At 42.9% G+C, this 21,697-nt stretch overlaps 1 protein-coding gene across 1 annotated transcript in view; it reads left to right on the top strand.

Moving 5' to 3' along the window:
* The window catches only part of LGR5 (leucine rich repeat containing G protein-coupled receptor 5), a 201,498-nt gene that overhangs the window by 161,532 nt on the left and 18,269 nt on the right, over positions 1-21,697 (top strand). Inside the window, exons 12-15 of the mRNA XM_068276679.1 lie at positions 6,898-6,963; positions 7,150-7,221; positions 9,948-10,019; positions 13,341-13,466. Of these exons, the coding sequence (XP_068132780.1) occupies positions 6,898-6,963; positions 7,150-7,221; positions 9,948-10,019; positions 13,341-13,466 (336 nt within the window). The remainder of the gene's footprint in view (positions 1-6,897; positions 6,964-7,149; positions 7,222-9,947; positions 10,020-13,340; positions 13,467-21,697) is intronic.

Below are 21,697 nucleotides of genomic sequence, written 5' to 3'. Positions count from 1 at the left end.
GGTCTAGAATGGCAATTCAGGCATCAAATGTAAGAGGAGAGCACAAGCTACAGAAAAGTATGCATCTTTACGTACTTTGCAGTGCTGGTCGGAGTCTTAAAGGCATGCCCATAAGAGGTGCTCGGAGTCCCTTTAATTCCGCCTGGAGAAAAGCTCAATATAAGTGTTCTGTGTCCTGTCTTGTACATACTGCAATTATGAACTATGACTATGGCTTCAATTCATCAAGCATTACCGCATTCGGTAATGCTGAAAACAGCTGACTTAACGAAGCACTTTAGAAAATGTTAATTCATCAAAGCTGTTACCGAATGAGAAGCTGAAATGACACAGCAATGAGATAAATTACCGACATGTGCTCAACAAATGTTAATTCATCAAGGTTCCCACATTCGATAACACATTCGGTGTTTATCTCAAGCTCTCCCCTGTCGTTACAGGCTTCGAAAGCCTTCTGTGTGAATGTTTTCATGATTAGCAGGAGCAGGCAGCCAATAGAAACAGCCCCTGTTCTCCTGCAAGTGCCGCTGATAGGTCACACAGGCTTCTCCACACGAGCTTTCAGACCCCCCAAGCAGTGAGCAGAGAGAACGGGTCAAAATATATCCCCAGATTCCCTTCGGTGGTGTAACCCTTTCAGGCCCTGTTTGATAATGCAAAGATGCTGGTGGTGAAATCACCAAGCATGGCACTTGTAATGTCTCCAGGAAGTTCATCTACGTTGTGGCAAATAAATAAAATGTTAAGAAAGACTGATCGACACATTCAGAGCAGCAGAGGCAGTATAAATAACAGTAACTATAACACCTTTACATCACAAAGGGATGTCTGGATGCCTTCTATTGTTATCAGCTTGTAACAACACAGGGACATTCCAAGCTGCTCTGCACCACTCTGCTGTTATCGAACAGCCTTTGATGAATTGAAGCCTAGTAGTTCGGTAACTTAACGAACCTCTACCGCACATGGGAAAATATTGATGAATTAGCACAGTGAAGTGTAAAATACCGAATGCGGTATTTTAAGGACTGGGGTTTTGTTATCGAACACCCTTTGATGAATTGAAGCCTATGTGTTAGAAAGGGAGCTTCAAAATAAGCTTCTCAATGCATTTGCCATCATCCACCTGAACTCCTCTTCTGAGAAGAGCTCAGTGTGGGTATCAAGCAAGCACAAGCGTGTAAAGCAGTCCAGATGTCTGTTAAATTGTACCTGGCTCATGTCCAGTCATCTATAACTGTGATTAATTGGGAATACTGATATTTATTTATTTGCTATAGTAAATTTTCTTTGATGAGAAGTAGCATTAGAGCACTTAAGGGGTAATTTAATCCACTTTGAAGCTGCTGAAAAAGCACAGAATGGCTTTCACTGAAGTCACTGGGAGTTTCTGCAGGGTGAGCTTTCATTGGCTGCTTTTCATTTGCTGTACTGAACAACTAGAACTTCCCTTTACTTCATAGGTTAGTGAATGGAATTCATATTTCCATACCGTGTAGCTTTCCTGAATTAGACTTGCTGGAGGAGATGGCTTATACAGACTTCAGTAGCAGAGATTGCAGTGTAGAAATAAATACAGCAGACTGAATCACGGAGTCCATATATTGGTGGGGATCGCACTTGAGGGGTGTGATTTTTTTTTTTTTTTTAAATCCTAATAGCATTACCTTAGCAAGACCTTTACAAATCACAAGCGCTTAGTAAAGCGCTGCTAGTGGGTCCCAGACTGAAGTTTGCATCATCTATACTATTTGCTTCAGTAACAGTTACAGTAGTATCACAGGCAGTGAACAAATATACACATTATTTCTTGATGCCCCTGAAAAGCCACACATTAAATGATTCTAGCCTGCTTATTTAACAGTGATAAATAATCCAACTAAGGCCTAGTTTACCCTACAAAACGCTGTCGCCAAGCGCTTAGCAATCGCGATTTTGAGCGAGTTTGCACATTCCTTTAAGAAAAATCGTTCTACAGGCAGCATGTTTTCAATTTTCTTAAAATCAAAGCACTGAAATGAGAACCCCCTCATGAAGTCATACTGCTGTAACGCTTTGCAGATCACTGTCGGCAAACTGAGCGCAGTTGCTCAGTGTGAACCAGCCCTTAAAGACAGCTGTTTCAGGCTGTTCTGATCAGTTGTATGGATTGACATGCTCCTATGATTGGGCTGTGTGGTACAGGTGTTACTCAGTACTCCATAAAGCTTACAACCACAGGGACTTTAAAATTCTCACCAACATTTATTGGTACAAGCAAAAGTGCATGAAATGCATCTGAGCCAATCTAGCAAAGTGTATCAGCATGAGCACAAACAGCACAGTTCCTTATTCAGCAAATGACATGCACATATTCAAGCTAGCTCAGAGCTAAGCATAGAAAAGCATGCGAGGAGCTTAGGAGTAGGCAGTGCAGGATACTTGCATGACCTTATGAAGACTGCTGTGGACCGAGTGGAGGCATGATGTGCCGGGGTGAATCCAGGTTGGCTGCCCTTACAGCTGTTTCGCCCTATTTGTCTATGGGCCTCATCAGAGGGGCATCGTGCCTAGCTGGTCCCCTAGGTATTCGCCGCAACTGGGCCGCTCTCCGCCCGCCGTGCGCGCCACGCTCGTTGGCTTCTAGTGGCGAGAGGAAGGCGTCTTCCCTCACTTCCGCCCTCTCTTGCCGGTGTCACGTTCCCCTGACTGTCGCATCTGTGGTCGCTACGCAACCACCAGGGCCGGATTTGGACTTCACAGTGCCCCCCCCCCCCCACACACACACACACACACTCAGAGTGCATACACACATCAGACCATAGTCTTTGGAAAAGGCAAGATCACAGACCAATTTTACCCCATTCCATGTAGTATGAGAGCCATACCTACAGTCTATTCTATGGAGCTGAATTCCCCATCAGATAGAAATCTTTGCAAGATGCTGCACTCAAAGATGCTGTACACGTGCAAAAGATCAGTTCCTGCAAAAGATCCGTTCCTGCAAAATGCATTCATAGTCTATGATATCTGCAGATCCTCATACACACTTTGTTTAACAGACATTCATCTGCAGATCAGATCCACCAGGAATGATCTTCAGATCTGCAGATGATTGTCTAATCTGCAGATGAATGTCTGTTAAACAAGGTGTGTATGAGGATCTGAAGATATCATAGACTATGAATGCATTTTGCAGGAACGGATCTTTTGCAGGAACAAATCTTTTGCAGATACTGATCTTTTGAATGTGTACAGCATCTTTGTGTTCCGCATCTTGCAAAGATTTCTATCTGATGGGGAGTTCATCTCAATAGAATAGACTGTGTAGGTATGGCTCTCATACTACATGGAAGGGGGTAAAATTGGTCTGTGATCTTTCATTTTCCAAAGACTATGGTCTGATGTGTGTATGCACCTTCACTCAATATCATTCTGTCCAACACCCTGACTTAAGGGGCATGCACACATCAGACTATAGTCTTTGGAAAATGAAAGATCACAGACCAATCTTACCACCCTTCATGTAGTATGAGAGCATTTCTACACAGTCTAGTCTATGGAGCTGAACTCCCGATCAGAAAAAATCTTTGCAAGATGCTGCACACACAGATTCTGTACAGACACAAAAGTATCAGTATCTGCAAAAGATCTGTTCCTGCCAAAGATCCGTTCCTGCAAATTGCATTCATAGTCTATGAGATCTGCAGATCCTCATACACACCTTGTTTAACTGACATTCATCTGCAGATCAGACAATCATCTGCAGATCTGAAAATCCATCCAGGTGGATCTGATCTGCAGATGAATGTCAGTTAAACAAGGTGTGTATGATGATCTGCAGATCTCATAGACTATGAATGCAATTTGCAGGAACAGATCTTTGGCAGGAACAGATCTTTGGCAGGAACAGATCTTTTGCAGATTCTGATCTTTTGTGTCTGATCAGCATCTTTGTGTGCAGCATCTTGCAAAGATTTTTTCTGATGGGAAGTTCAGCTCCATAGAATAGACTGTGTAGAAATGCTCTCATACTACATGAAGGGTGGTAAGATAGGTCTGTGATCTTTCATTTTCCAAAGACTATGGTCTGATGTGTGTATGCACCCTAACGATCACTTGTTTGCAGGAGGAAATGCCTGTTTTAGTGATTCGTGTATACCTATGAATGTTTTCTCTCTAAAAAATTATGAATGATTGTTTTTCCTGTCAGAGCAGTGAGTCCCTAATGCCTGGTACGCACCAGAAAGATGGGTTGAATCGATTTTCCGATCACTTATACAAAGTCGATTAGAAAAATGATCAGAAATCTGATTGGACCTGTCAGAAATAATTGATTCGACCCGTCTATCTGATGGGAAATTGCATGGTGTGTACCAGGCATGAAGTAGCAGAGCAGTGTTCATCTCCCTCTCTGCTCTTCTGTAATCACAGATCTGTTGCATTTATTTGCTATTATTTATTGTACTGATTCTTTCACAGGTTTTTTTTTTTTACTGTTTGCCAACACGGTACAAATATATATATATATTAATTTTTAGTGTATGTTATTACTTTTGGTATACAAAACAGAATGTAACAATACAAAAGTATACAACATTACATTTGCAATTATTATTATAGAGAAGTTGTCTATCTCATACTACTGCAGACAGTACTGCTGCCTTAAAATGAGCCAGCAAGGGGTTAAGATTTAGCTTAGAAGGGGCTGTTATAAATCTCTCTAAGGAAAAAAAACAAACTTATCTTTCTGTTTAAGATTTACAATCTAGGGGAGAGAGGAGAAGGAATGGCTCAAGTCATTAACAGAGTCTGACCAGCAATACATTGTTTAGCCCAGCTTGAGTTGTAAAGTGGAAATAATTCTGTTAAAATGTTTACCTTACTGTATCAGAAATTGTGTCTACAACAAGAGTCATAGACTGCAGCAAGCAGTGAGCACATGGTGATCCATGTTTCTCTACACCACTGGCATTAAACTGAAGCTTGTATGTTCAGGAGATAGCACTGTCTTTTCGCACACCAAGAAGTAAGGAAAATACACAGAGCTCTGGAATTCTTACTGTGTGTGCAGCAAAGCAGGGCGGCTTTGGAGCAGGAGAAATTATTTATTTTAACATTCAGTCTCTCTCAGGTCCTGCCGCCCTTTTATCCTTCTGATTTTTTACCGCCCTAGGCCATGGCCTTTGCAGAAATCCGGCCCTGGCAACCGCCATGTGTACATATCCGGGGTAAATAAACGCACTGTTGTGGTCAAAGAGCAGAATGCAGCCCCAAAATTTAAAAAGACACTAGAACAGCATGCCTCTATTCAGTCCCTCCACCCGGCAAACATGGAAAGGAAAAGGGACCGTATACCAAGACTGGAACAATATATATTAATAATGCTATACTCATTCACCAATATTACAATTAGCAATGTTTTTTACAATTAGCAATGTTTTTTAATGGTTGTTTTGTTTGAAAAACGCACCAAAACTATCTACACAAGCATCATTCTATAGGACATTAGAAATTTCCGAAATCTAATAACACCTTATTAATAACATTGATGACCAAGTGAGGAAAGAAGAGGGAGGGGGAAGGAAAGAGGGAGGGGGGGAGGGAGGGGGAAGGGGGGAGGAGGGGGAAACGGGAAACAGGGACTGGGTATGGAGGGGAGGAAGAGGGAAGAGGGTGTAAGCTCCATAAAGCTTAGTTGACAGTTCTGAAATGCAATTATTCAGAGCTTAGCGATTGCGATTATGCAATGCGATTTTTCAAAGTGATTTTTGAAGGAATGTGTGTTTTTGCACATTTCTTTAAGCTGAATCACTCTGAAAAATGCTACATGTTGCAAGATTGCAATTTTAAACCAGTCGCAACGTTGCTGTAGGAACACCCTCATTTGGTGGTGCTGCCCTAGAGCTTTGCTGATCGCCAGCAAGGGCATTGCAATTGCCCCCAATATGACCCAGCCCTAAAGCTACATACTCACGGGAAGAAAAGCAAAGAAGGATCGGCGAGCGTTTCCCTGTCCGTTTTTGGCAATAACGTACCGAGCGAACAAACGATGGGCGTGAATCAGACCTTGAACGTTTGCAGTAATTAGCTTGAGAGTCTATGGGGATCAATTAGGTAGTCTGCAATGGGATCTGTCATGACGGTCGCAATCACCGCACATCGCTAAACATCATTTGTCTAAGTTTAATTAAATTATGTGTCACGATCTTGCAAAAATGATGGTGAAAATTGTGTGCCGCGGGAAAAATTGCGTCATTGGTATGAGCCTTGAAGGACAACTGTAATGAGAGGAATGTGGAGGCTGCCATAATTATTTTCTTTTAAACGATACCAGTTGCGTGGCTGCCCTGCTGATCCGTTGCCTCTAATACTTTTGGGCATAAACCCCCTACAAGCATGCAGCATATCAGGTGTTTCTGACATTGTCAGATCTGACCAGATTAGCTGCATGCTTGTTTCTGGTGTGAATGAGACACTACTGCAGCCAAAATGATCAGCAAGGCTGCCAGGCAACTGGTGTTGTTTAAAGGGAAATAAATATGGCAGCCTCCATATCCCTCTCACTACAGTTGTCCTTTAAGTCTTAGAGCAACAAGTCCAAAAGGAACTAGAAAGACTTGTACTGAAGAGGCTATGCCAAGTACAGTTTTCTTTTCCTAAAACAAAGCACATGCAGATATCCTAATACTTATGTCCTGAGGCTTTTTACCAGTGTTTTGTTTCTTACCTGAAGGGTATACTTCCACTTTAGACTGGAAGAAGGTCATAAGGGTTTTCCTACACTGACAACAATTCACGGTCACGGTGATGTTCAAAGCAATTTAGTTTGTCCATTGTCAGTATGCGCTCTGCCTTTACATTATGGACTAGTTCTGCTTGCTTCTTTGTAATTAAAACCCCTGTTTATTATTTCAGAGACTTGTCGTATAATCGCATCAAGGACTTGCCAAGCTTCTCCGGCTGTCAGAGACTTCAGAAGATGTGAGTATTTATTACATATGCAGGTGTTTTCCACTTAAGCCTTCCACGCTGTATCATTTCAACCCAGAAGTGTTTAACCCCATTACCGCTATGGTGTTTGGGTTAAAGGTGAGCTGCTGGTGCAGAAAGGTTTGTTATGGAATTTCTTACTTATACAGTGGTCTTATAATTTGTCTGTCGTTTCAGAGATCTGCGTCATAATGAAATCGGTGAAATCAGATCCAGCACCTTTCAGCAGCTGATTGTCCTGCGATCTCTGTGAGTGTTTTGCAAATCCCCTGCTTGTTTGATCCTATTTTACTGTGCCATTTAGAGAACTATAATTAAGAAACTAGCACAAAGCAATGTATCCTCAGACTCCCTTTCAGTGTTTTTCTAGGAGCTAATTAAATTGGTGTAAAATCCTGCAGTGTAAAACGAGCGAAAGAAAAATAAAGCACCTTGCGCTCAGCCTCTTTGTTACGTAGCTTGTCCCAGCGTGTAAATTGTTTGCACCTGGTAGACATGTAATAGAACTTTGTATATGCATCATAAAATAAAACATCCATTAAGATGTATAGGAAAATAAGCAATTTGTGTGCTACATTTACTGCTGGCTGTGTAACCTGAATCAGGAGGGAAATGTGCATCAAGCAAACCTTTACATGCAGCAAGCGCTGTAAGATGTTATGGTATATCTGTATGATCACTCTGCATCCCTGAAACCCTTAGGCCGCGTTCACATTACAAACGCGGACGGGCACGCATGCGGAACGCAACGCGTACGAACACACGCCATCCGCGTTTGTATGCGTTGCGTGGCTGATCCCATCACTGAAAAGTGAATGGGACAGCCACGCGTTTTGGCAAAAAATGCGTGCAGCATGCTTTCCCAGACCGCACAGGTCCGGAACGCATGCAGTGTGAATATCAGACAGTGCACTCTATACACTGTCTGATGTCGTGCGTGTCGGCCACCTGCACGCATTTCCAAAACGCGGCTGGAAACGCGTGCAGTGTGAACTGGGCCTTAATGGTGCCTACTAATACAATCTTTATTTGTCCAGTCACCAAATAAATCTATGTAGTAGCATGGTAAAGTGAGTTAGTGTATGTGTACATCGAATGGATATTTCTATTAGTCCCTCAAATTACATAGAAATGGTAAGATTGGTCAAAAAAGATTGTGCCATTAGTGGGAACCTTCAAGGTAAATATGCAAAATGCAATCCTGGCTGGGGCATTGTTTACACAGGCCTATGCACACTTGTGTTTGGATGTCTAAGGGGAGGGAAAATGTTCCCACAGACAGGAAACTCATCTCTAATTTCTTATACTGGTAGTAAATGTCCATACTCAAGCACAAAGATTGTACCTTGCAAGGATCTAAACCAGGGGTGGGCAAACTATTCTTCAATCAGGCGACCTGTTACATTAATCTGTCTCCCTCTATTCCTCCCTCCGGACTTCTGCGGCCAGGAGTAGTTGGGTGTAACTCATCCAATCGCTTGTTCCAGGATCGATCTCCGTGGCGACGGCAGCACCATGTGACATGCTGGTACGTAATCACGGCAGGTCACATAACACCACCGCTGCCATGGAGATTGCCACTGGTATGAAATAATGGGTGAGTTACTTATACGTGTGCTTCATGTGTTTTTCACAAATGGTGGGAGGGAGGAGTGGAGAGTAGCGGAATGCAGCCCTCTGACAGGCTGCCTTCATAGCACCCAAGGTTTTTGCCCAGGCCTGATAAACTTATTTTATCAGGAGACCGTTTGGGGCCAAGTGCCATACAGACATTTTGTTAGGCTAAGGTCTTGTAGCACATTCTGTTACAATGGAGGGAAGAGAGGGGATAACAACACAGCACACGATAGAGCCAATTGTGGCCTTTGGGGTTAGCAATGCACTCAGCTGAGAGGTGACCCGGCACGCCTGATGTTTTGAAGATGCATTGTGATGACATTACACAGGTTAGGTTCTCAGCAGAGATAGTCCCAAGATGGTTCCGACAAGCCGCATTTGCAAGGAACACTATAACTTGTACTGGCCTTAACTCTGTTTGCAAAGCAAGTAATTTGGGCTCCAGAGGTGCCACGGTACTTTGGGTCCTGCCATAGATTCCTATGTCAACAGCCCCGATTAGTGGCTACAAGTGGTAATTTGGGCGTCAAGGGCATCAATCGGAGGTGCAGAAAAAACACTGAGGACAGTGGAGGAGCTGCAAAGATCTACGCTTCAAGTCATAAACTCCACAGAGTGGGGCTTCATGGAATTTTATGGAGGAGTAGCCCAAAAAAGACAAAACATTTTGAGTTTGCATGTGGCAGACTTTCTATACCCATGGCAGAGATTTCTCTTGTCAGATGAGATGGAACTGAAAATTTTGGCCATCATTCCTTCAATAGAACGTCATTCCCACTGTGAAGCATGGTGATAGGAACACTGTTCTGTGGGGATATTTTTTTTATTAGCAGAGACAGGAAAACTGGTCAGGGCTGCAAAAAAGAAAGATGCTATTAAATATAGGGCAGACTTGGTAAAAAGAATAAAGAAAGCAACTATTGCTGACTTTTGATCAGGATATTAGTTTTACATGCTGCCTGGTGCACTAATGTACTGATGTGCAATGAGAAGCAGCGTAGTACAGAGGAGATCATGTTATGCATTTATTCTGCACATCTTACCTGTTTTACTAAATCACCAGCACAGTAAATTCTCCCTTATCACCTTCCTGGCTCCATACATCTTCTCAGTCAGGGAGGTCATAGGGTGAGCATGACTCTCATGGAACTCAGAAGAATGGCAGGAACTATATTTCAGCTGTGACAAATTCATTTTATTATATATTGCTTCTAAAGGTATATTAGCACAATGATTAGCAAAAGTGATCCTGAAATGTAATAACAGCTTAAGTATATAAAAATTACCGTAGTATAAGCTGCATATTCAAACATGACTGTCAGTAATTACAAGTGATTTTTTTGTGTGTTGGCATACAGGGATTTGGCGTGGAACAAAATAACGTATATTCATCCAACATCATTTTCTTCTTTGCCATCTCTCATTAAGCTGTAAGTAACATTGGTGTTACATTTGTCTGCAATCTACCCACAAGTTCTGTTTTTGTTTTTTAAAAAGCTCACAAAAGTGATGTACATTGGAGGACTTTTGCCCAGTCCAGACAACTGAGTAAGAGGAAGTTCTGAGTTCAGGTCTACTTTAAAGTAATGATGATGACCTAAATCCATTGGTGCATAGGTACAAGTCAGTAACTGCAGAATGTTGCAGTGCATGGCATGGTAAGCATATCCAAATGTAAATGAAAATCTGTCATGAAGGAGCGGAGTTTCAGGCGGGTCATGCAAGGCTGGCTATCTGGCACTGCTTAGCAAGAATGTGAAAATCCATTCAGTCCTCTCAGTTTCTATAGGCAATTATTCACAAAGAAAATTGGCTCCAGTCATGCTTAAAGTTCACCCAAGCTTGCTGCTGTAATGGTGCCAGTTTTGTGTGCGTTACACAGATGTAAGCATGTGTAGCTTCTGTACATCATCCATAAATCTTATGTGCCTTAGTACAGGTACACCAGGCTAGGTTCCAGGTTTTAGTGCAGTTGTATAAAATGAACCAAATAATTTATTATACTCAGTGGAAAGTAGTTCCTTCTTACTAAAGTTGGGATTTTCAATCCTTGCCTCGTCACAAATCAAAAAACACATTTCAACCTTATTTAAAGGACACCTGAACTGATAGGGGTACGGTGGATGCCATATTTAGTTCATGTTAAACAATACCATTTGCCCGGTAAGCCTGATAATCCCTTTGGCTGCAGTAGTGTGAAACACACACCTGGAACATGCATGCAGGTAATCCAGTCTGACTTCAGTCAGAAACACCTGATCTGGAATTAACTGTCAGCCTCCATATTCCTCACAGTTCAGGTGTTCAGGTGTGCTTTAACCTCCTTAGTGGTATGATTGTTTCTAAAAGTGGTACAATTCTTTCTCTGGAAAGAATAATACCTCAAAGTATAGGCAGACACAGAGCCTCCCCCCCCCCTCCAGTTTAGGCAGCCAGAGAGAGACCACAGAGTAGGTAGCCAAAGTGTACCCACCTAGTTAAGGTAGTGCAGAGTGACCCCTGTTCTTGTAGCCAGGAAGTACCCCCTCTTCAGTGTAGATAGTCAGAGAGGTTCTCAATGTATAGTTATGCAGAGCATGGCCCCCCTTTTATAGAATGTTCTCCCCCATCATGGGTAGCCAGAGGTCACCCACAAGTAGATGTAGCCAGAGTCTGTTCCCCCCTTTCAGTCTATGTAGCCATTGGATGCCCTCCCCCATTCAGTATCTTCCACATCTTATGCAAAGTATGCAGCTGAGTGTACATGACTTACCTCCTCAAGATCTGGCCATTTGTTGCAAATCTTCCTCCTGTCCTTATGGGGGAACTCTCTATCTCTATGCTGAGATTGCTGGTTGTTGTCATGTGACATTCAGTGATCTGAGCTTAGTGATGGTGGAGCCCCGAAAGGACACGGAGAAGATGATTTGCTGCCATGGAATATTTGGGAGGTGAGTATCTACAGCTCCGCTGCACACTCTGCACACAGCCCTACCAGTGGTATCCACAGGTGGAGCTGGGGGTTACAGCTAATTGCTATAAAAAGTAACGCCAAGCTGCACTCAGTAATACCACCAAGAGGGTTAAAGCAGAATTATGGCCAAACCTTCCCCTTTACTCCTATAAAAGTGCTGTACCATTATAACAACTAAGAAACAAAAAACACTACACTGGTTATTTGCTCGTTTCACTTTCCCTGAAGCCTTATGACTAGACTGCACAGTGCCGAACTCGCATCTTTCACCATCAGGAGATTCTTCTGTGCCAGAAAGGAGCTTCTGTTTGCATTAGACCAGGGCCCACTAATCCTCTCATTAATATCATACAGCCAGAATGGAAAAGCAGTTCATTTCGGCGCCCAACTTCCGAATTTGGCCGCCATCATAGCAGCAATGCTATGCTGTGCGCCACACATAATGGTAATTCGGGGCTCCGGTGGTTGCCAGATCCTGAATTACATCTCCCTCCGAATTGCTGCACCTGGGAGAGGGAATAGTATTTAACACCGCAGGGGAGTTTAGCAACAGCAGGGAGAGCCGCCATTCGGCTCGCCCTGTGCCGGAATGGTATGACAAGACAAGACAAATAACATTTATATCCCGCTTTTCTCCTGGCGGACTCAAAGTGCCAGAGCTGCAGCCACTAGGGCACGCTCTATAGGCAGTAGCAGTGTTAGGGAGACTTGCCTAAGGTCTCCTACTGAATAGGTGCTGGCTTACTGAACAGACAGAGCCGAGATTCGAACCCTGGTCTCCCGTGTCAGAGGCAGAGCCCTTAACCATTACACCATCCAGCCACTCTCTCAGAGGGATTTGTAGGATGTCAAAAGCCAGCTTACATACATTAGCCAGGAATCGAGCCCAGGTCCACTGCTTTGAAGGCAGCTATGCTCACCACTATACTACCGACAGCACTACATATGCACCACAAAATGGGGATCACTAGTGGGAGCAATTTAGTGAAGGAGGAAGGGGAGGCATAATTTATTACTTAATTTTATTAACAGTTGGACGGACATAGGTTTACATTAAACCAGTTATACCAATGACTAGTCATACCATGTCCCGTTGAACCACGTTGACCAATATGTCTACTTGTGCATTCAGAATTGTAAGTGTACAATACAGAAACAGCCTTTAGCATGTGGGTGTTGGGGGACTTGTAGAACCAAAAAGCTTTCTACTAAACTCACTGACAATTGCAGCAGTGCTGTCACAAATTGTAAAAATAAGAAATGTATTGCTCATTTAATGCACACCTGCTAAAACTTTCAGTTCAAAAAGATGGTGGGCTAGAATGCCCTCTACTCACTAACCTCATGCTGCTCAATGTCTTCGGGGTTACCTGTTTCAGGACCCCTCCCCCATCCTACCAGATGTTCACTGGTCATTGAACAAGCGATCCTGCACTGGGCATGTGGAGCTACGCATGCTCGGTGAAAGAAAGTGATCATGTACTCCTTTTTTTTTTTCTTGTGTTGAGTGCTTCCTTTTACTGGGCATGCTGGGTGTTGTACGTTACTGCAAAACGCACGTGTTAACAGTGAAGCATATTTTAATTGAGTATACTTCACTGTATGCGGGGCAACAAGCAGATATGGTATGGCGCCATTTCCCTGATCTGCTGCATTTCTGATGACACGGAACGCAACACCCACTGTGAACGTGGCCTGAGTTATCAGCGTCCTGTCAACAGCCCCTGAAGACTGTTTTAATGAACACTGTGCCGCAGAAATATGTGAGTGAGATGGTGTCTATATTCTTTCTCCCCAGAGATCTCTCATCCAACCAGTTGGTGTCATTTCCTGTCACTGGTCTGCATGGCCTAACTCATTTAAAACTGACTGGAAATACTGCCCTACAAGAACTGATCCCATCAGAGCATTTTCCAAAGCTTAGGTAAGAAGCAATGATGATTTGCATTAATTACAAGATAATTAGCAAGCTATTCATCTCTCTTCGTACACCCCATTTTTATGGAAAAGTTTGTGTGTGTTTGTGAAGCAGAGTTCAGTGAGTAGAATACATATGAATTGGCCGCCGGGAGACTTGGGCGTAGGATACAGCTGGGCTGTATATGGCTTACCATGCTGCTGCAGAAGTCCCAGCGGCGTTAAATACTATTCCCCTTCTAGGTCCACGTGGATAATGGGGAATTATGTAATTAGGCTTCCAGCTATTGCTGGCGGCCGAATTACAGTGTTTTAAGAGCAACTTCAGCTTCATCTTCTGACGGCGCTAAAGTTACTGACTGTGCGCCACTCTGTAACTTCTGGTGACTGCATGCTTGTCGTAGATGTGTTCCTCAGACTATTGATGTAAAAATATTAACATGACGCCCAGAAAAATGATGTATTCAAAAGGGAGTCGGCCATAGCATTCTCCATATTCTTCTCAATTCAAGATTCTTTTGGCGCTTGTACACATAAGCGCTGGTTTGATTGTGTGTTACATTTGTTCTGTGATATTTCTGAAAGGAATTTTGGATGGATTTTAAACAGTGTTTGAATTTTAAAGAGAATCTGTACGCATATACCATTCTATTCATTATGTTCTCCTGGGCCCCGCTGTGCTGTTTCTGCCACTCTCTGCTGCAATCCTGGCTTGTAATTAACAGTTTTAGGCAGTGTTTACAAACAAACTAACCAGCCTGTGATAGGCTCACATAAGCAGAGTGTGTGAGTCATACAGAGCCTGCAGGGGGCCTGCAGAGGGTGTGTATCGCTTCTATCCAATCACAAGCAGCCCTGCACATTCCACACATTCAAGCCTTAGCCCGACAGAGCCGACAGAAGGAAAAAGATTAGATCATATAACAGATAACACAGCCACTGTGCAATTAGGAAAGGCTGCAGTAAGCCAGAGCACATTAGAACAGGCAAAGGAACTTATAGGATAGAAGAACTAAGGCTGAAATTTTTGTTACAGAGTCTCTTTAAACAATACTTTGATCATACATAGTAGTATTTAATTAATTTAATGGGTACCTTGGATCAAACACAGTTCAAATACAAATGTAATGCAAACCGACCATCACTTAAGACATGAAAAAGCATCTATTCCAGAAACACAAAGGGGTTAAAAGACACTCATAAGTAGTTAAAATTAGATTAAAAAACAACTAAAAATAGAAAAATAGTGGTGGTTAACCTTAATGACAAGTTCATGTGAATTTTAATAAGCACAGGCAACACGTTTTGTGAGTCTGCCTCTACTTCTTCAGGGCTCCATGTTTGGCTGTGATACATGCTAAGCACTGTACTTGGTCTGAGGAAGTGGGTACAAACCTACAAAATGCATCAGGGTCTGTGCATTGCAGAGATGTGACAAACCGTAACTGTTGAAGAGGTGGGGAATAAGACTGCAAAGTCCTGCTAAAAGATTAAAATAGCTCTGTAGTGTATATAATCAGCTGTTGGCCACCATTAATTCTATGGACTGGACTTGTTAGCAGTATTGAATTTTTCCATAGATACTAAATTATAAGTTTTTCTAAGTCAACTAAGCAGAAGCATTTTTAGTGTTCTGAACTCCAGGTCGTCCTGTATTTCTATGTCAGCAATGCATTGCAATTGCCCGCCTTGCGATAAATGAGAAAATGTAGACACATTTTTGAATATGTTTTCTCACACAATATGGTGAAGTCACATCATCATTTCTCAAAGAAATCGCTGTAAGACGGTTATTACCTGCCTGTATTTTAATGCATCACCTTTGTTTATAATTTACTGTCCCCATTGTGAATTCTTGATGTAAGATGAATAGCTGGGTAAACATGCCTGGCACATTGTGTAGTGTGGCAGAGGAGCTGACAATAGTCGGCACGCTAGCTGCTGCTGATTTACATTTCCCATAACGCCAGCCGTCATCAGCGTTCTCGTGCGTTTGTAAAACACAAGCTGATGTGACAGAACCATTATTCTTCACAGGTACTGCTATGTGCAGCAAAACAAACATGCAACCGACAAAGGACAAAAGCCAGAACTAAAGCCTTTAATCATATTTTACTATATTGCCAGAACATTGTGCCACACACTTTATGACACTTCTCCTTTATGATGTCTTGCCAAATGTATTTTATGCTGCCTTAATGAGCATCTGTTGTTTACAAACAGCTTTTAGCCTCACACCAGATTGGGTTGATCATTAATGAATATTTCACAAATGGCACCATGTTGATGCAGTTTTAGTTAGCCGTATACCTGAGAACAGAGGTCTCTGAAGGTGCTGGCTGGAATTTGCGTGTGGTCTGGAATTCTTCATGTCCATAATGAGAGGGAATTTCTACAATTTTAGCATGGATTAAATACATGTAACGCCTACCTTTAATTTTCCTTGAAAAGTCATTAACATCCAATATTAGGTATTTTGGGGGAGTGGGAGGGGGAAGGGTGGTTTCATCACTGCCTCCCCTCAACCCTCATACTTGCCTTACACTGTTGTATATTTTAGCAATCATGTAACCGCCCATCTTAGCAGACTGTTTGATGCAGATGGCCTCTTTCACCTTGTGAACCAATTTCTTCTATAGACAAAATAAGCATGTTACCAGCCTAAGGTATACATTTTTGACAAAGCAAAAGAAACAGAAACTGGTTTGCAAGTTCTTCCATGGTGCTGCATCGCATAGCCTGAAGAGTAAGCAATGCTGTGGTTTGTGATCGGGAAGTGATAATGTGGTGCAGAGATATAACACTTTCTCTATTAATTGTAACGTTTGAGGAATCGTTTTCGCGGTCAGCGCACAAGATGCGCACTGACACAGCGAAAACCCTCCACAAGTGTATAATTGGGTGAACCTAGGCTATGTGCAATGCACTAGCAGAGGGCAATTCCCACCAGCAGATGGTCCTGTGGAGTGCAGACGAGCACAGCCTCTGCACGGCCACAAATGCCAGATGGGAATTGTACAGATCTAAGACAGTGCGGCGTTGAACAGCCCTTAAAGAGAAGAGCACAGAGATAGGCTAAATGTGTTCCCCAATCTAGTCGCCACCCAGCGACGGTGAACACACATTTGCAGAAACAAAGTATGAATGCGATCGCGAGAGAGGCGATCGCCAGAAGTGACACAAGACTGACCAGAACAGAACACAAGAGTAGCAAAGGCACAGCAAACGACAATGAGAAAATAACGAAAATAACAAACGCTAGCTAAACGCGAACACCGCACTCATTCGCAACAGCGAACGCGTTTACAGCGCGATCTCTGCACGTTAAGCGCAACAGAGACAAGCACGCCTAACTAACCACCGACAGACAAACACGAAACAGAGAACGCGAGCGCTTGCTTAACGGTTACCTCACCGAGCCTACAGCAAGCGTTCATATCAGACAAGACAGACAAACGGAAAACAGGAATACGAGAGGAAAGATCCACTGCTCTTTCCGTCAGAGCGAGTGCGATCCGAGTACAGGAACAAGAAAGCAGATCAGAAGGATCCACAGCCGCTACCGCTAGGGGCTAGTGCGATCCAAGCACGACAGACAGATGCGATAGCAGGGAACAACCACTGCTCCAGCTATACTCCAAGAACAAAGATCAGAAGGATCCACAGCCGCTACCGCTAGACGCTAGTGCGATCCAAACACGACAGACAGATGAGGTAGCCGGTAGCAACCGCTGCTCCAGCTTACACTCCAAGAACAAAGATCAGAAGGATCCACAGCCGCTACCGCTAGAGGCTAGTGCGATCCAAACAAGACAGACAGATTAAAGGGGAACTGAAGAGAGAGGTATATGGAGGCTGCCATGTTTATTTCCTTTTAAGCAATACCAGTTGCCTGGCAGCCCTGCTGATCCTCTGCCTCTAATACAATTAGCCATAGCCCCTGAACAAGCATACAGCAGATCAGGTGTTTCAGACTTTAAAGTCAGATCTGACAAGACTAGCTGCATGCTTGTTTCTGGTGTTATTCAGATACTACTGCAGAGAAATAGACCAGCAGGGCTGCCAGGCAACTGGTATTGATTAAAAGGAAATAAATATGGCAGCCTCCCTATACCTCTTACTTCAGTTCCCCTTTAACAGAAGGGGCTACCAGTAGCGACCGCTGCTCTAGTTAGCGCCCCAGACAGACAGAACGATTTCCTGACGACCACCGTTGGTGACAGGACAATCGCAACAAAGAGGCAATACAGACAAAGCAGATAACTATCTAACTGCACTAGGGAAACTGCCTAGTGCAGTCCCAAGAATTACTTTAAGATAACTTTGACAAGAAATAGCATGGCTGACACTCTAGGAGAGTTTCAACAAACCAGGAAGGAGAAATGACCAGCAAAGCATTCTGGGAAAAACATGGCTTATATAGTGCCAGTCATCACAGGAGGCAGGTAGGGGATTTGCATAACGAATGTATGCAAATTCCTCAACAGCAGAACAAACCAGAAACTTGCAAAGGAAAGACAGGTCTCTCTTCCAGAGACCTGTAACCTTCAGACTAGAGAAATGGTCAAACAGCTGTCTGCCTGTGCAGCCAGCTGAGCGGATCATCACATTAATATTGTTAAAGGACATCCAGCTTAGGGCCCATTTTCACTAGCATGTTACATTCTGCATCTGTTTTTCTGGATGCGTATTTCTGCGTTCTTCCTGCGTTTGTAACATGGAGATCCACGTTCGGCTGTCAATCACTGTTGGGAAACGCATGCGTGCTGAAGAAATCTGCAACATGCCACTCATACGTTTTCTGCATCGCATCGAAAAAATTGCGTTTAGTGGAAACAGGCACATAGGCCTTCATGCGGAAGTTCGCATCCACAATTCACGTGTAGTGTAAACGAGCCCTAAGGGATTTTTGTAGTGGGCCTAAGGACATCAAAATCCCCTATTTAAAAATCACTTCAGAGAATAACTTATTTTTTGTGAACAGAAGAGATGTTAGTTTCACTTCCACATGAACTAAAAGCAACTATAATGCCTCAATTCAGGACAGTGGGTGGAATATGCAGATTATTCCGTTATACCCTAGTAAGCCGAGCACAATATCCATGTGTGTTGCATATTTCACGCAGAGGATTTCATGTATCCTGGTTTACATTCTACACAGTAATTCCACTTTCAGAATAATTAATTTAATGTGTTATTCCAGCATACAAGACACTGAGTTTGAACAGAGATCACTGCACCATATGAATGCACCACAGCCTAGATCAAATATTGTAATGAATGAAATATCACTGATTGTACACCTCTCTAGGCCTTGACAGGAGTTGTAGTCTTCCTAGAAACAGGATGTGCAATTACCACTGAGGAAGGTCTGTGTCCCACAGAAAGTAAAATTGTACTTAATAGGGGGATGCAGTTATAGCACTAAGAGCCAAAGTTAAAAGGAAGAGATTTTCTCTAGAGACCCATACAGAAATAACAAGGAAGGGGTAAAGTGAAACAAAACAGGAAATTGCCCTAAAAAATATTGCACAGTTATTAGGGATAAGAGTCAGCAAGCAATCTGTTAGTATAAAAAGTAACATGGGCCCTAATGTCTTGGGAAGAAGACCATAAAGAACATTTTCACTATTTATTTCCTTTAGTTACAGGCAGAACTCAGATTTAAATACATTAGATTGTAAACTCCTCTGGGGGCAGGAACAGATGTGAATGTTCTTATATAAGCTATAAAGCATGGCTAATATGGTTGCTAATAGCTCTATATAAATACAGGAAATTAATAGTGTTATTGTCAAGCCACCACTGTGGTTTAAACATCACAGGATCAACACACTTGGAAAACAGAATAGAATTCCAAAAAATAATAATCTAGTGTATCAAGCTTACTGGACCCAGCACCTTAAGCATCTAATCAGTAAGCTGGCATCTGAGCATACTTCACTGAAGATGGCATTCTGGCCCTTGCTTATTGGCCTTAGGATCCCTGTTGCCATTATCCCTGTGTGCTGGTGCTTCCCAATGATGCATGCATGCATGCAGATGTGCAAGGATGTCATTGGGCTCAGCGCACACAGAAACATCGGGCTCTTCCATGTCAGCCACTGCACCAATGTAGAGGGCATACATATTGTCACTCCTAATGAGAGGGGAGAGGGGGAGTGTGTGGCTACTAGTGGGCAGGGCTTATTGACATTTCATGATCAGACATTTCCACAATAGCAACACTGCAAGAAAATGGCAACGATATTGCTGGTAAGTATACTTTTTTTAGTATAGGTTTGCTTTAAAGACAAGAGGAATGTGGAGGCAACCATCATGCGTACATGTAAAAAAAAAGGCTCCTGGTAAAAAGCGCTCTGGAGATAGCCACTAGTAAAAAAATCTGTAAAATTACCGATATTCTACCAACATTATTTTACTATGACCTTACCTAACCGTACTCTTACACAGAACCCTCCCTCTACCGATAATCCTAAAACTCCCCTGGTGCTGCCTAACCTCAATTCCCCTCTGTGGTGAAGTTAAAAAGGGTGCAAAGTGCACCCTGTTTAAAAGAGTGCTTGCTGTAATGGCAGGCGCCGGGGCCACACCTGCTATGCCGCTTATGGTGGCACAGTTTTTAACAGGGTGCCTCCAGCACCCTTTTTTCCTGCTTGGAACCATTATTCTCTTATAATAGTTGTCTTGTTGCTATGATGATCTAGAGGTTTCGGTCATTTTTGAGTCACACGCTGGGAACAAGCACATAGCCAGGGAAGTCAGTACTAACAGTTGAGGTGACAAAACCTCTAAAGATCTGCATATTTATGCAGGCTATGACAGCTAAATGCCATGGGTAATGTGAATAATCCCACTAGCATTATATGCAGGGCTGTGGAGTCATGGAGTCGGAGTCGGGGAAATTTTGGGTGCCTGGAGTCGGAGTCGGGAAAAAATACACAGACTCCGACTCCTAATGAATTTAACCTGTAATTAAAATAGAAAATATGATAAAATGTTCTATTTCTCAGATAATAGTCATCATAAATAATTTATACATACAGTAATACCGTAGCTGTGCTTAGTCCACAAAAATGAAATAAACCAATCAAAATTAGTTACTTGTGCTGCTTCAAAAAAGCAGTCCCCGTATTTTTAAAATCAGATATACACATCTGATTGTGACTGTATATATGATGTGTACACAGGAATCTCTTATACTGTATATACGAAATAACATCTATGCTGTAAGTATAAAGCCTGATGTGTCACTAATAGAGATGGTCAATGAGATGGAAATAATTCTGCGTTGATTCTGATTTATGCAAATGTACGCACTCTCTTTGCTCATAAAAGCAAATAATTTGATTGTTGTTAAAATTTGGTTTGGTGACTACGAATTAAATGGTGCCTGAGATGGATGAAAAGAAAAGTTTCATACATACCTGGAGCTTCTTCCAGCCCCCTTCAGGCTAATCAGTCCCTCGCTGTCCATCTCCACCACCTGAATCTTCTGCTATGAGTCCTGGTAATTCAGCCAGTCAGCGCAGTCCGGCCGCATGCCGCTTCCACAGCCAGGAGCGTTCTGCACCTGCGCAACAGTGTTGCGTAGGTGTAGTGCGCTCCCGGCGGCGGAGTGTGTGCATGCGCACTACACCAGACTGGCTCAAGTACCTGGACTCATAGCAGAAGATCCAGGTTGCGGAGGAGGACAGCGAGGGACTGATTATCCTGAAGGCGGCTGGAGGAAGCCCCAGGTATGTATAAAACTTTAATTTCATCTGTCTCAGGTTTACTTTGTTACACAGTAGTACTATACTCTACATATGCACTCTCCACAGAGCTGCAGGGAATCCAATGAGAATGTTGTGCACATTGAACACAGAGGTGTTGTTTATCGCCCATAAACCTGGTTCAGATTGTGCATGAAGAATGTGTAATAGAGGAAGAATCTCCTTATTCCCCTGCAGAGTACCTGCACATTATTCTTACATGTACCCACAGTTACATTGCCTAGGGCCTGATAGATGTTCTTTGTTCCAGCCTGTACCTTTTACAAGTACTTTTACCAAGGACTAGTTTTAGTCTATGACTAAAGGGAATAAATAAGGCAGTCTCCATATCCTTCTCACTTCAGTTGTCTTTTAAATTCCTAAGCGTTGGCAGTTAAGAGACGAATTTCATTTGCGTACTTTCAATCAACAAGAATGTAATATGCAAATTAGAGGCGTCTGAGTCGAGGAGTCTGAGCCGGTG

Source organism: Hyperolius riggenbachi, chromosome 3, assembly GCF_040937935.1.
Source record: "Hyperolius riggenbachi isolate aHypRig1 chromosome 3, aHypRig1.pri, whole genome shotgun sequence".
In the NCBI taxonomy this organism is placed as follows: Eukaryota; Metazoa; Chordata; class Amphibia; order Anura; family Hyperoliidae; genus Hyperolius; species Hyperolius riggenbachi.
The sequence above is the reverse complement of the archived record's forward strand: the minus strand, read 5'-3'. Positions and strand labels throughout refer to the sequence as shown.